At 37.7% G+C, this 15581-nt stretch overlaps 1 protein-coding gene across 2 annotated transcripts in view; it reads left to right on the top strand.

Annotated features, from left to right (window-relative positions):
* ext2 (exostosin glycosyltransferase 2) overlaps positions 1-15581 on the top strand; it is a 185665-nt gene that overhangs the window by 161429 nt on the left and 8655 nt on the right. For both annotated transcript variants that reach the window (XM_048545190.2, XM_048545191.2), the window contains one exon: positions 10577-10720. In XM_048545190.2, coding sequence (XP_048401147.1) covers positions 10577-10720 — 144 coding nt within the window. The remainder of the gene's footprint in view (positions 1-10576; positions 10721-15581) is intronic.

Genomic DNA, 15581 nt, shown 5'->3' with positions numbered 1-15581 from the left:
AATATAGGTTGCCACCTTTGTCTGGAATGGCCCCTACTCTTTCCCTGGTTAACCTCTTTCCTTTGATGTATTTATTCTAATACATTAGAAAACAGTTGCTCCTTGCAAGATATCTGAACCATGTTTAAGTTAAATCTTTGGCTGACTAGCACAATACTTTGTCATTGAAACTTATGCCGTGAAACATTCTTGAGAGACTTATCATGGCCCAACTGCCAATCCTATCTATGTGGAATCCCATGACTAACACAGAACAACTTACAACAGTAAAAATCATGCAAGGACATATGGGTAACACTTCCTTCTCTGTTTTAATTATGATGGTGGACTGTTAAGAAAGGATAAAGGAGAGGTAACATAGAAGGAGAACGCACTCATTGACACCCTATCTTTGCCATATCGCTGGTCCTCTATTTCCCTTGCCTTCAGAAAAATCACTGCGTTCCTTTTTCTCTTCAACAACTTCAAGCAAATCTTCATTCATCTTATAGTCTGTGTGTGGAGTTTTAAGCATATGCCTTAGCATTTCCATTTCAAAGGCCTCTATTTTCTTTCACAAATCTGTATTTACTATGAATGTTGAGAACCACAAACTTTCCTGTTCTTTCACATTGTTCCTTCCTTGAGTAGCTATTCTTTCTCCTTTTATAATAACTTGTTTCTGTAAAGAATCTTCTTTTGACTGCATCTGTTTACCTTCTGCCTGAGCATGTTACCCCCTACTAACCACTTGTGTCTTATTTCAGGGTAGGTCACCCTGGTACCTGGCATGACCTGATATTCTGAGAAATGCTACAAAATGGATTCTCAGCTGTAGCCTTGTAATTTTTCTTAACCATAAATTTGTTGTCCATTGAACACTGGAAAAGCTACTGTGGAAATTGAAATCCTTGAAAGAAAGTGATTTCAAGCAACTAAAAATCTGATCACAAGGCTCTCTTGATTATAACCAGAGCTGCATGCTTCAGTAAAGTAGGACTCAGACCATTCATGAGTGTGGAAACTGCTCGCCTCTAGAAATAATGCCGAGCGCACAACTGATGCATGCAACAAAGAAGAGGCTTCCCCACTGAAACACGAAGTGATGGCTACAGACTGTGCAGTGCTGTACATGTTGTGATGATATATAACTTCAAGAGGGATTTGTTCTGCCTTGCTCCTCTTGAAGAGGGCCTTTGTAAATCTGGTGTCTGTTCCATTGGGAACAAAGTAAATAGCTTTGGGATTTTAATTATACCAGAGAAACATGTGCGGGTGAATTCAGGCTTTCACAGACCCAGGATTTTAATTTTGTTTTGTTGTTGAAGTTAAGGTTTTGGAGTTGAATCTGCTAGATTCAGCTTGTTCTCTCTGCTGCTGAAAAAGCTTGAGTTCGCTGTCTGCTGCTAGATTCATTCTGTTGATGTTCCTTCTCCTGAACTGAAGGAGATAGCAAGTGAGGGAAATTTGTTTTGTTGAATTTGCCTTTGCTGAATGTGCATTTATGGAATGCTGTTCTATTGGAACAGTTGATGAGTGGTTGTTAAAATGTATATTATTTTGTTAAGTATTTTGATAGAGTTAAAAGTCATGCAAATTTTTTTTTCTTTGATTTAAACTGTGATGTGAGAATAAAGTGTGTTTTTCTGAAGCCTGTAGTTTGACCAATTGAATCACATCTGGAGCACAATGCCTTATAATTGCCTTTAAATAAGATAAAAGTTAGGGTCTAGGCTATCTCCTTGATATATTTTGAAAGGGTTTGGCCCATAATAATGTTTAAGAATTTGGCCTCAAATCTTGGACTTCCACTTAATTCACACATTGTTACTTCCACAACTTGCAATCCAAGAATAGCTTTTTCCAAACTCCGTGCAGGGAAAGTAGCTCATCCTCAGCCACTCTAGTTGCCTTGAGCTCAGCAAATCACCTAATGCCACACCTTCACGAACCTAATTACATCCTCAATCCTCACACTTTACTTCATCGCTGTAGAGGATTTGAACTGAGAGAGAGAGAGTGGGAAAGCAAAATGCAGGGAATGCCATTGGCTTGGAGGAACATGAGGCCTTGATTTGCTCCTGCAACTTGAGTGGTAGTTCCACGTCATGCTTCCCATTCTACAGTGATGGAACACAAGGAGGCCATCTGGACCATTGAACTGTGCAAGCTCTTTGTTCGGTCATTATCGTCAACTTCATAGTCTGCCAAGAAAAATGAATTCATCCCTCCCCTGTACTTGTCAGCACCTTCCTTCTTTTCATCTTCCTCTGTTCTCTGCTCTGATGCATCTTCAGGAAATGAGGGCATAAACTAAGAATGAGTGAGCATAATGCCTTGAAATTGAGAAGACAGAATAGAGAGGAGAATCCCTGGCTGTATGCAGCTTCATAGGGATGCAATGAGAAACTGTTTGGGTCTGACATGCATTCTGTTCTCGCTCAGTGGTCTGATTCTTGTAGGTAGTCCTCAGAGTCCCTCAACCAAAACCATCAAAAACAAATGAGCTGCTCAGTCATCACATTGTTTGGTGAAAAAAGAACAGACTTCCTTTCAAAACTATTTCAGCATGATCCTTCATTTCATCTATGGGATGTTTTTAAGAGACATAAGGTGTATAAAATACAAGTATTTCTTCATGTTCTTCTATCTATTTTCCCTTTTTTTATTCAGAATTAACTTAATAGCAAACATAATAAATAGCGATAGAAATTACACATTGATTACAGTGCTTTGATTTTGATAAATTTGACAGAAGTCTAGTTAAATATAACACAATATGATCTAACATAGGAAATGTGGCTTATGCTGGTGTGGACCTTATCATTCATAAACTTGGAAAGACAAATTGTGCTTTGGAATTACTGCATCATGTTACTCTTGAATGATACCTAAGTTTTAAAGCACATGGTCTTAAATGGTATTTTATTTGCAATACCTAATGTTGGCCTCTTTCAAATTCACTTGCAAGAGACAGGAACAGTGGTCTCCTATTTCTGCAATGATGTAGAAAATGGGTTTTGAAAGAATGTTTTAACCATTTAACTACATAATCAGTAATACATCACTGTCAAATCCCATGTCTTGAGAGTCTTTGAGAATCTGTGCCCTATTTTACTCTTAAACACAATTAACACCTGTATTTAGCCATTTAGTGGTCAGTATCAAAGGACAAATTAGCAGTAACAGGCTTATATTTTGTCAAAGAGAATTTAAAACTAGTTTATTGGGACTTTTGTGCTGATACTGTTGCATGACCGTAGTGAACGAGTGTTAAAAACAAATCTGCTGAAGCAGTAAGATAACTTCATTTAATCTTTTATTGCAGGCACAAATGGCCATTAACATTTTTTGCATTCCTGCTTGAATTTCCAAGATGCTATCATTTATCAAGAAAAATCCCCCCTCCTGTCTAACTCACTTGCATAATCCCTACTTGCAAAGTGGTGGATGGCACTGTGTTGTACTTTCGAAGATAACTGATCAATTGCAGAGAATTTTCTCAGATCTTTCTGCTAGAATTAGTAGTATGTATTAAATAGTCAGTTGACAGATGGTGTGTGACTTCTAATTTAATGACATAATGTTTTAAAAATTTGCTTTACCACACTAAATAGTACACTCACGCTTCTAAATAACCTCTGGATAAGTGCCTAAACAGAGGCACTCGTACAAATTTTCCTTTGAAATGATAATTCCAGTTAACAATATCCTTGTTCATTTGTAATTTCTGTAGCAGCTGCTAAGTGCTTTTGAGTTTATTGAGTGGTGAACGGAAAAATATTCTGATATGACAGAACCCCAAGTCTAAGTTTTGTCAGAATAGCAAAACAATGGATGATCTTGTCAGAAGATTCCAGTGTTTTAAAGTTATTGAAGTTTATTTTGAGGGGGGAAGGGCAGTTGCTTCTGACTTGAATTGCTTGTCACAAAGCCATTTTCAAAATCAAGAATAAGTGTGTCTCAAGCAAGCGATAAATAGGTAAAAAATAGAATGCTTTTACTCAGCCTTCAAAATGCACCTGTGAAGCTTCAGCTTGCATATTAGATGACATTTAGTCCTCCTCTTAAACTAGATTTATGATTACGGGATTCTGGATGTAGGGAGGTGGAGCCATTATTTTAAAATCTTAATTCTGTGCTCTCATTCAGAAAACCAAAGATAATCATTTAGGCATTTATTAGCAATTTAAATGAATTATACTTTTCTGTCCTGCTTTTAATTAACAAATTTACAGTTCAGAGACCACCTCCACTGGAAACAAAATGGTCAAGTTCAAAAGCAAACAGGTGATAACCATATATATTAATCATCTGAGTTACAGTGCAGATAGTTAAATTGTCTATACGTACTGCATCTTTTAAAACTTAAGGTAAAATCAAGAAAGATTTAGTAATCAGTCCAAAAAGTATGTATCTTGTTATTTTGAGACTTCAGATGCTGAAATGACACTTAATGCCCATCGCAAGTTGTCTTACAAACACGATGGGATGGTGGTGGGCTGGCAAATTTAGTTGCACCATTTTGTCACAGTTGTTTGCTTGCTTTCTTTTTATAACTGCATGTCATACATTATGCGCTTTACTTGAAATTTCGTGAAGAAGCCTAACAAAGCCACTCGACTTTCCATGAGCGCTGTATTCTGCAGGATCCCTTTTACATGCTACTAATGTTTCTAGTTACTTGACTAATAAATCTTGTGAACCTTTCATAATGTGGTTCTGCATATGAAATTTAAATTAGTGGGAAGGTGCATACAAAAAAAATTGACAAAAGCAAGTTAATTACAGATTTTCATTGAAGTTGACTTGGTAATTATGATCCAGTCTGTTATGGTGAAGTCCTGTGTTCCTAATCATAAACTAATCCTTTTCATCTACACAGTAGTCTTTTAAGCAATTAAGAGTTCATTAAACATTGCTTTGGTTTGGTTCAAGTGCTTGTTTTCTGTTTAGCAGTACTTTTTTTAAAAAACATGCTCAAGATAATTCTAAACAAATGCTATAATCTTTGCACAGACCTATCATCACTTAACATTTTACACATGAAGTGTTGGTGTACACGTCTAATTGTATGCAGCTGCTAATGACATATGTACTCCATCTTTGATTTGAACTGCTTTTATATCAAAGTCCAACTCTAGTATTCATCTGTTTGTGTTGCAAAATCTAACAAATATGCTGCTTTCTTACCCCACTATTAATTTTGTAATGAGACTAGAACTTTACAATTCACAAGTAGGCTTTTGGCTGTGAGCCCTAGCATTTCTCTGAAAATAGGCATGACGCCAAAAGTGTTACTCGTGGAGTCTTAGTGCTGTTGAGGGAGGAAATGCAGTGCATCTTTAAATGAACTCTTTAAGTGTGCAGCAAATCTCACTTACTTGTTTTGTAGTTGCACCACTTTATATCTCCATTGGATCTGTTTTCAGTTCACTTTGGCAGATGTATTCAATATCAATTTGTATAACCTTGCAAATTAAAATTTCTGAAGTGGGTTCAGCTATTGTTAGATGTAACCGTTTTGATTTCTTTTTAAGCTCTGCTCTTTTGATGACATCAGCTCTGATTTTGCAGTGGTAACGTTGGTGCAACGACCAACATTCATCATTATTACTCCTTTAAAACTGACCACAACCTTCAGGAGTCCACATAAATGCAAAATTATAATGGAAATTCAGAACCTGCCATTAGTGTTCTGCACTTTCCCAGAGAATGTGCAGTTGAGGTTCCCTCAACCCCTCCCAAGCCTCCAGATGACAATCTCTGAGTAGTCTGTGAAGTGCCAGAATCTTCCATGAGTGCACTGTTGGTCTTGTCCTAAGAATGCTGGAAAACCTTACACCTTGTTAAATGAGGTGTTACATGTTTTTGGCTCCATACTGACTTCACAATTGTTGCTGTGCACATTCAGCAACCCAGAAAAACTAATTCTGTAATTGTGGGATAGCTCCATTAAAATAAACTTCCACATTTTAAAAAGCTAGTTATATTGATGTTTTAGCTTATGTCTAAGCAAACTTGTTTATTTTAAATTCACCATATTTAAATTAAAAGTGAACTTTAACTTGTTTTTAACTTCCTGGTTGACTACCTGAGAATATTTCAATTTGATTGGCTATTCAGCTTGCAGACATCACAGCTGATGTGTACATGGAAATTCCTATAACTTGTGATTTAAGTTGTTGACAGGACAGTGGAAGTCTGCAAGCACCTTTCTTTGAGATCTGTGACTGGCACCCCTGCTTTATGAAGCATATATAAAATGCCTTTTGAATTAATAACCTACTCTCTGCAAAAACACAGTATGGCCACTGATCCTTAGTTCGAGTGGTTGTTGTCTTGAAAACATACTGGAGCTATTCTTCTGCACTATCACGCCTCAGCATGTTATGAAGTTTAGTGAAATCTTCTAAACTGGATACAAACAGGCCATTAAATTTGCTGCTGGAAATTATATGAACTTTAGCAGTTAACCTACAGACAGACCTGATTCTTAAACAATTACCTAATTAACATAGATTTATAGAATTGGAGCAGGGGTAGGCTATTTAGCCCTTCAAGCCTGCTCTGCTATTCAGTATAATTATCCAACATGGTAGTCTCTTCCTGCTTTCTCTCCATATCCTTTGTTCCTTTTAGTCTTAAGAACTGTCTCTACACCTCCCTTGAAAGTAAATACGGAGAGTGTCAGCTGTTCAGGGAATTCACAAATTTGTCAGAACCACTCAACAGACATTTGCTCAAAGTAGTCCATGAACCAGGAATTTATATAACTGGCATGTAAGTCTCCTTTTTTTAATTTTAAGAAAAACAGCTTTATGCTTTAAACAAGATAAAAGATTACTTTATGTAATTATTGCTGGAAGTTACTTTCAGAAAAAGTGGTAAGGATATAAACAAAAATACAGATGCAAAGGTTTGAAGTGAATAAGGATAAAAGCTACATATGAAAATGAGATCACTAATGTATCATCAGATGTCCAGCTCACTTGACTATTGTTTTTGTGAAGAGTTGAAACTTAAAGTCAGGTTGAGCAGCTAAAAGCAGTTTACCTTAGGGATAAAGGCAGGGAGTGGCTTCCAGTAGTGACCTCTGTCTTCAGAGTTGAGAAAATGAAGGTAATTCCCAAACATAGTGGGTTGTTTACTGTGGTTTCCCTGTTGTGAAACCAGCTATTTTGTATGCTTGCCAGGAAGGCAGGTAATTGGACCATGGAGGATTGAAACCCGTAGATGCTAATTGCCTAAGCAAATTGACTACTTAAAGATTTAAATTGATGGGAGCTTGAGGGAATCATCCATGGATATTCTCGCCCAGAACTTAGTTGCCAACATGACAGGATGGGGATCGAAGCAGCAGTGAGTATCTCTCCAGGGCCAATCTACCTAAACTCTTCAAATTTCTACTGCTTTCCCTGCCACCTTCACGGAGGAGGTAAATCACGTCCAATGTCTTCAGATGGTGTCCATCTAAATGGCCGTGCATCACCAGCTTCTCGATATTTTCAATCAACCTGCCCAGACACATCATGACATCTGTAGCAGGTGGGACTCGAACCTAGGCCTCTTGGCTCAGAGACAAGGATACCATCACTGTACTACACCATGGCACCCTCATTCCTCATCCCAGCCAGCCACTATCATGATCAGACAAAACAGCTGCAAATGTTAACCTTGGTAAATTATTGTTTCATAGAGAAAAGCCTATTATGCTAGAATTCCTTATGATGCCCTACTTGCTTCCGGCTCATAACTACAGAAGCTTTGAGTTATGAAATCTTTGAATTGTTTAAAGATCCCTTGTGATTGGCTGTTAGGATAACACAGGCTAATTGTTTGCTTTTGGCTGCAGTTGAACCACAGTGGAAGTCGCGTGACTTTTAGAAAGCACATTGTGAGACTTACTGATCTCAACTTTCACCGCAGTGGAGAATGTCTCCACTTTAGTGAAAATTTCAGATCTTTTGATTCCTTGCAGGCATGGAGAGCGTTAGGTACACTTTAAGCCACTGGGAACACCCCAACTTGTCAGCACTGTCAAGAAGTGTTAACAAGTGTCCAGTTGGGAACTGTTAAGAAATGTCAATTTTTTGGATGAGTTTTTTTTCCCTCAATAGTGTGTAGAATGTTGAACTTTAAGTCGTAAAACTATATTTTTCATCTGTGTGCTGGGGTATTTGATACTCAATGGGTTGTCATGGTAGCTGAAGGGATAAAGGATCATTGGCACCAGTAGTGAGAATAGGTTGTCATAGGCAATATTAAGGGCTGTGGGGGTTTGGTAGAGGGCATTAGATTGCATAATGGTGGGGACCCGTGGAATGTGTTGGAATGAGAACTGGAGGATTGTTTATATTTATCTCTTTGTGAGAGGTAATCATACTTTGAACCTGCTCACAGAAATTTTTGGTGAAGCAATGTACCTTTTGGGATTATGAAAATGATTCTTGCGCATATGAAGTGTATAAGCTTATTGGACTGCTGAAATTGTCGCTTGATCTGACTCTCAATCTAGCCACACCCCTCCCTGCAACCACCCCATACTAAACATGTGAAGTGTGCTCACAGCAACATGTTTGTCAGACATCTGTTTGTTTAACAATGAACCGACAAATAAGAACCTTCCAAATTGGCATGATCCGGTGCTCTTTCCTGAAACCAATCAAGGCTATCCTCCAGTTGAATGGCTCTTTCAGAAACAAAGATACTGAATGTCACAACTCCTCAGAGGTGTTCACTGACAATAAAGTAAGTGTACTCAATGTGACTACTTACCTTATTTTGAAAAAAAAATTGAATTCAAAAGTTACACGATGAGGGAACTATGTTATGCCTGCTTTTTATATTTGCTTGAAGTTGAGTTGCAGGCAGAGTTCCATGAAAGGGCATCAAATTAGTTTCAAATAATGTATACAGTCAAAGTAATTAACAGCAATATCTTGTAAGTGGTGAATCCCAACAGAGAGAAGGAAGACACAGTCTGCTCCAACTTCATGTGTACCTGAAAACCAATCTTCAACAAATTCAATTGCATGAAATCTCAGCTTTCTGAGAATCCTTCACTTAGAAGACCCTTATTTTAACTTTAAAGTGTCCACTTCATTCAAGGAGCTAGACCATCCTTGTCAAAGATAGAGACCATAAACTAGAGACTGAGTTAGTTGTAATCTATATCAAACTACTACTGTAACCAATCTTTGTGTGCATGAACGTGTACGTGGAAATGAGTGTGTGAATCATAGAATCCCTACAGTGTGGAAACAGGCCCTTCAGCTCAACTAGTCCACACGACCTTTGCAGCATCCCACTCAGACCCATTGCCCTATAACCCACACACCCCGAACACTACGGGCAATTTAGCTTGGCCAATCCACCTAGCCTGCACATCTTGGACTGTGAGAGGAAACCGGAGCACCGAGAGGAAACCCACGCAGACACGGGGAGAATGTGCAGATTCAACGCAGACAGTTCCCCAAATCTGGAATCGAACCTGGGTCCCTGGTGCTGTGAGGCTGCAGTGCTAACCACTGAGCCACTGTGCCACCCTGTTAAAACATATGTTGCACACGTGAAATGGCGTGTTTTAAATGTGGGGTGAGTCTGTGAGGATGTACAACCTTCTTTATTGTAAAACTCTCAAAGGCTTGCTGATGAATTTTTCTTCAATGAGAAAACTCACGACTTGAAAACAAAACATGTCAATTGTAGGGATTACAGGGAGCACAATAATTCTGCCCATGACAGCACCAATGGCTACTACAAATGGACAACATAGGCTATATTTTTCCCCTCACATTATCAATTAGTGTTGCTCACGAATGACTTGAGCAGCAATGACTTTGATGTAAACCATTTGTAATGTATATTCTGTCTTGAAATGAAAAACCACATGTATAAACAGATAATCTGCAGTATAAATAATTATCTATATACAAGGACTTTGCTTTTATACTTTGCCAATCTGAAAGGAGAATTGGTACAACACTGCAGTATTTAATATGGTACTGAGTTCTGCTGATCAGAAGGAGCTCAGGTTTGATAATGACTTCTGCTAAGTTAGCTGACCTCATCTAGAGCGTGGTAGTGAAGCAGCACAGTTGGCTTCAATGTACTTGGGCTATAAGTGAGAAGAATCTTTAGGTCTCTGCTGATTGTTACTCAGTAGCTCCTACTGGAAAGTACTTGTGCATAGACTCTGGAAGAAGACAGTAAAAGCTTCACTATTGTATCCTTTTATAGTTAAATAGCGTGATGGCATTTTATGCCAGATTCAAATATGAAAACTGGGCACTAGGGTGATGTACCAAAAGGCAGTCTGGCTCTGTGCCACAATAACTCAGCATGAGTAATCTTTAAAACAGGGATGAGGATTGTAAAAAATGACATTTCGTAAGTATGATTTATATTTAACTTTTGTGATGAAGTAACAACAGAAATAAAACAAATCTGATTACCTCATCTACTTGTTGAGTTGATAAATTCAGACACTGTTTTACAACTTAGAATGGACAGGTAAGGATAATAACTAGATTAATATACTTCTCTATGATAAATAAAGTCCGTAATAATGTCTGGAATTTATGGTTGTGCATAGGTGTGGCGTGAGTTTCCTGACAGGCTGGTGGGATACCCAGGACGACTTCATTTGTGGGACCACGATACTAATAAATGGAAGTATGAATCAGAATGGACAAATGAGGTTTCAATGGTATTAACTGGAGCTGCTTTCTATCACAAGGTACAAATACATTTTAAACTAACTTTGCCAGAGGTATTAATGCATTTGTTATATTTTGTGCCTAGTATATTGACATCACAAACTTACACGAAAAAGCATGGTTTCAAATGCATTGTAACACATATTCCACAAAATGTCTAACCATACTTCCTCTAACCCTTACACAAATAATGTGAGAAAAAACTGGCTTAGGAAAAAGTCTTAAAATTAAAATAAGATTTGCCTGGCTCTGAGTGCAAATCTGAAGTTCAGCAAAAGTATCAATTTAATTTTGGATGAAGTTTGCTGGGAATTCTGTGATACCGGTGAAAGCAAAGTATCAATTTAAAATTGACCGCCAGGTCAAGAGAAGTAAATGTAGAGATATAGGAACAAATTTAAAGGGCGGCAAGAAAATGTAAAATGATTTTGGAGATGAAAGCTGTGTGATTTAATGTATATCATTGCCTTAAAGTTTATATTTTATACTGGTGGACAATGGGTGTTGGTTTCTTTTTTGAAGGGATTTAAATATGAGCTATACCTGCCCCTACACTTTCCCCTCCCACCTCCATCTGAGTCCCCAAACAGCCCTTCCAAATCCGGCAGAGATTCACCTGCACTTTATCTAGCCTCATCTACTGTATCCACTACTCCTGATATGGTCTCCTGTATATCGGGGAGACCAGACACAGACCTGGAGACCGGTTTGCGGAGCATCTGCGCTCTGTGTGCACCAACGTACCCAATCCACTTTAATTCCCCCTCCCACCCCCCTGGTGTCATGTCCATCCTTGGCCTCCTCCACTGTCAGAGTGAGACCAAAAGTAAACTAGATGAACATCACCTCATATTTTGCCTTGGGAGCTTACAGGCCAATGGCCTGAATATTGACTTCACCAGCTTCAAAATCTCTCCTCCCACAACCTGTCCATTTTCCGACTCACCTACTTGGAACACTCTTCCCACTGACAAACCACAATAAACCCCTACTTGTGTCCATTTACCCTCCTTCAGCCCCCACCTCCACTGACAAAGGGTTTCGGCCCGGAACATTGACTTTTCTGCTTCTTGGATGCTATCGGACCTGCTGTGCTTTGCCAGCTCCACATTTATTGACTTAAAGTGAGCTATGTCAGCCTTTCTGGAACCATGGTTTTAAACCAGTATGCACCAAAGAGCTGATCTGCAAAGCTACCTGGGGTATTCATGGAAGTTTATTTATGTTGCAGAAGTTTACAACAGGAGGAAGAAAATATTGACAGACATTAGCTTGCATTTGGATTTAGAATAATCAAAGATTGATCTTACCTTAAAATATCCTAGAGAGTGGAAAGTTTTTTGAGGCAATCTGAAGGAGACTTAACTGAATTTCAACGCCAATACAGTTTTCTTCCCGAAAAGGGAGATTGTTCAAAGGAGTTAAGAAAATAAGTTACCCCAGTGAATGAGTTTGATTTGTGAAATTTCCAGAACAGGAGTGTTTGTTTAGAAATTTGCACTTGTTATTCAAAGCTGAGAAAAAATTCTAAGACTTAAGCTGTGAGAATGGCCAAGGGAAAAAGCCTCACATTCAACACACTGGAAATGAGAAACCCACAGTTTGATATAGAAGGAATTTCTCTGAATTTTTGATAAACTGTAAAATAATAGTGTTGGGGAGTGGGTGGGATTTTAATTTCCCCTGTGTTTTGAGACTTTTCAGACATTTTCATATATAGATAGTTTAGTTTGTTTGGTGCTTTTTATTTTAAAATGACATAAGCAACCTTATGTTTCAGTGAAAGGTCACTATGTTAGAAAAAAAAATGATCTATCAAGTTAGATTTCATTCAGAGATCTCACTTGTCTAATAGTAACATCAGCTGGGATCATAACACTGTTATGAGAGAATTGATGTTGCTGAGATGCAATGAGAAGCTATTTCATTGATTTAAGTTGATGAACTAATGCAAGACAACTTCTGCACAATGTGCTATAGCCAAGATTTGAAAAATTAAATAAAAGGAAAACACCATGGATGCTGCAAATCTGAAATAAAAACAGTAAGTGCTGGGAAAGTTCAGGTGTGACAGGTCTGACCTACGGAGACAGAAACCAAGTTAATGTTTTTAGTCCAACATCACTCCTATTCTGAAGCATTTCTCCAGTACTCACTATTTTCATGATAAATTATGTTAAATGCCTGAATGTTTAATAATGAACTGGTGATAGTAAAAATGTCAGCAGTACATATGTATTTGAGCATCAAAATAGTGTTAAATGTGATATTGTGACTTAAGCAATGACTACTGGTATGTGTCAGAGGTGGTAAAATTACTGGTAGATTTCAGGAAAGCTAAAAGCTGAGGTTTGAAAGTGGAGACCATATTAGAGAAAGCACAACGTTGAGAAAATGGGCAGATAAAAATGAATAGAATTATTACCCTTGGTTTCCTGTAGCGTTAGGAAAATAAATTATTAAAAAGAAAGCATTCTACCACATAATATACAGTATTATTTTTGCTGGTAAGCAGGCAAGTATGACTTGTCTTGACTATTTAAGACCAGTGTATCTTCTTGTTAAATGTACGGAGCTATATTACAAATTTGTTGTTTTTAGAGATTTCCTTAGGTCAGTTATCAGATTTTATTTATTTCTGTGTAAGTTTATCAAATTTGAAAATAATGTGTTTTCTTCTTTAAAATACGTTTAAACAGTATTGCATAGAAATTGACATGTATTATGAATATGTTTATTCATTTATTGGTGTTGGCATTGCTGGTAAGAGTAATCATTGATTCCCAACAGCTCAGAAAGAGACCATTCAGCCTGTTGAGTCTGCACTGACCCTCTGAAGACCCACCCAGGCCCCACCTATCCTGTAATTTACCATGGCTGATCCACCCTAGTGCACTGTGTGGAGCTTGCACGTTCTCCCTGCTGCAGGTGCTCAGGTTTCCTCCCACAGTCCAAAAATGTACAGGTTAAATGCCCATCCCTAATTGCATTTGAGGAGGCAGTGATGACCTGCCTTCTTCAATTGCTGTAGATCATGCGTGTTGGTTATAGGATAATGCTAATAAAGTATAATAGATGTTTTTCAAAACCTTGTATCCTAGTGATTCCTTTTGGCATTTTTCATTGTCATAGAAGATGTTGCTCTCTGATGAGAGGGACTTTGTGCGTTAAACAGCATAAAGTGGTCTAATACAAGTGATTCTCTCTGCTGTTGCTTCTGGAGTTAAACAAAATAGCAACGCTTTCAGGTTCTTTATCCTAATCACTATTTTTGCCATTGGCTCTGCTTTGTCAGTGATTTTGTTTCCTAATTTTTTCTCTTATTGTCCCACTGTGTTACTGCTGCATGTACGTAGAGAAATTATGGAATATTCACTAAAAGCTATTCAGAGGATTTAATGGAGCTTTTTATTTACATTATGAGGAATTTTGATATGATGACTTTGGAGAATTTTGATTTTGGTTGGAGAATTAATGATGAGGAATCACCTATTTAAAATGGTCACAGGGAAATTTAGGAAAGAAAAGGATGGAAGAGTTTTCTTCACACGTTTCTGCAAAGAGAGAATTGTCCTGTGAGAAGGCCATGAGTAGGCTCGGTTCATGTTCCCTGAAGTCCAAACGAATGAGATGTGATCTCATTGAAACATGAAGAATTCTTAGATTTCATCGAGGTAAAAGCTGGAAAGATTTTCTCCTGACTGTGTAAACATTATGTCTTAGAATATGGATCTGATCGTTTAGAACTGAAACAAGAGAATTTTTTTTTCCACTCAGGATTTGTCAGTCCTTTGAATTCTTAATACCAGAGAGCTGAGGATGCTTATATCTCGAGCGTATTCAAGTCAGAAATAAATTTTTGGTTACTCAGGGAAACCAGGATTATGATGATGGTGTGGAAAGGTCGTGGCTGAGATACAAGATCACCCACAATCTTATTAAAGGAGGCAGCAAGCTGTCAGGGCTGAAAAGTCTTTTCCTGCTGCTGTTTATTTTATATTGCAAAATATCAGAGCTATCAGGAGGAATCATGCTTTTTAAGCAGATGAAAATATTTAAAAACTTGTGTCCTTCAGACTAATAGGAAAAGTGAAATAGAGTCTGTTAACACTGGCCTAGAGTAAGCCTAGTGTTGCACTTGTTGGTATAAATTAAACAGGTTTTAGATATGCCTGTGGAGAACATAATTTGCTATGAAATGGTTAATTTATTAAAAATTACAATGCTTGAACATCTATAAGATAATAGCACAAGATTAAATTAATCCAGCAATAGTTGAATGAATGAAGTTCAAGGTGAACTTTTTTTTAACAAGTCATTAAAGGCAGATGTTGAAATCTAGATGAGTAAAATGGTAAGAGAAAAAAGATCATGAACTTTGGTCATACTCCCAGTCAAAATAGATAATTATGACCAGCAGAGTATCTAAGAAACAGCACAGGCAACTGCTATTCATAATGTTGATGGATGGTTTTGATGAACGTACCTTGATTCTCACAGATATTCTAATTTTAGCATCACATCCCATGGTGCAGGGCGCCATATATCTTGAAAATAATCAAAGGCATGAGGTAAATCAGAACGAATTAAGTATGTTGTGCCAAACTGAAGTGCTTTAAAATGCTGAAGATTATCCAGCTGAAAGAAAGATTGGAACAAGTATGAAGTCACTGCTTTGCAATATTGAGAAAGAACTAATGAGAATTTCAGACTGCAATCAATCTTGATTTCACCATTTTATAAATGTAAGGAGGAGCAAAAAAATATTGAACAGCATTTTTCAAGCCAAGAGGCAACAAGATAAAAAATGCAGCAATCTTTAATTATAAGAATTGGGAGCATTGGTATGCCATTCAGCCTCTCAAGCCTTCTGTACCATTT

This window comes from Stegostoma tigrinum, chromosome 17 (assembly GCF_030684315.1).
Source record: "Stegostoma tigrinum isolate sSteTig4 chromosome 17, sSteTig4.hap1, whole genome shotgun sequence".
Taxonomy (NCBI): Eukaryota; Metazoa; Chordata; class Chondrichthyes; order Orectolobiformes; family Stegostomatidae; genus Stegostoma; species Stegostoma tigrinum.
The sequence above is the reverse complement of the archived record's forward strand: the minus strand, read 5'-3'. Positions and strand labels throughout refer to the sequence as shown.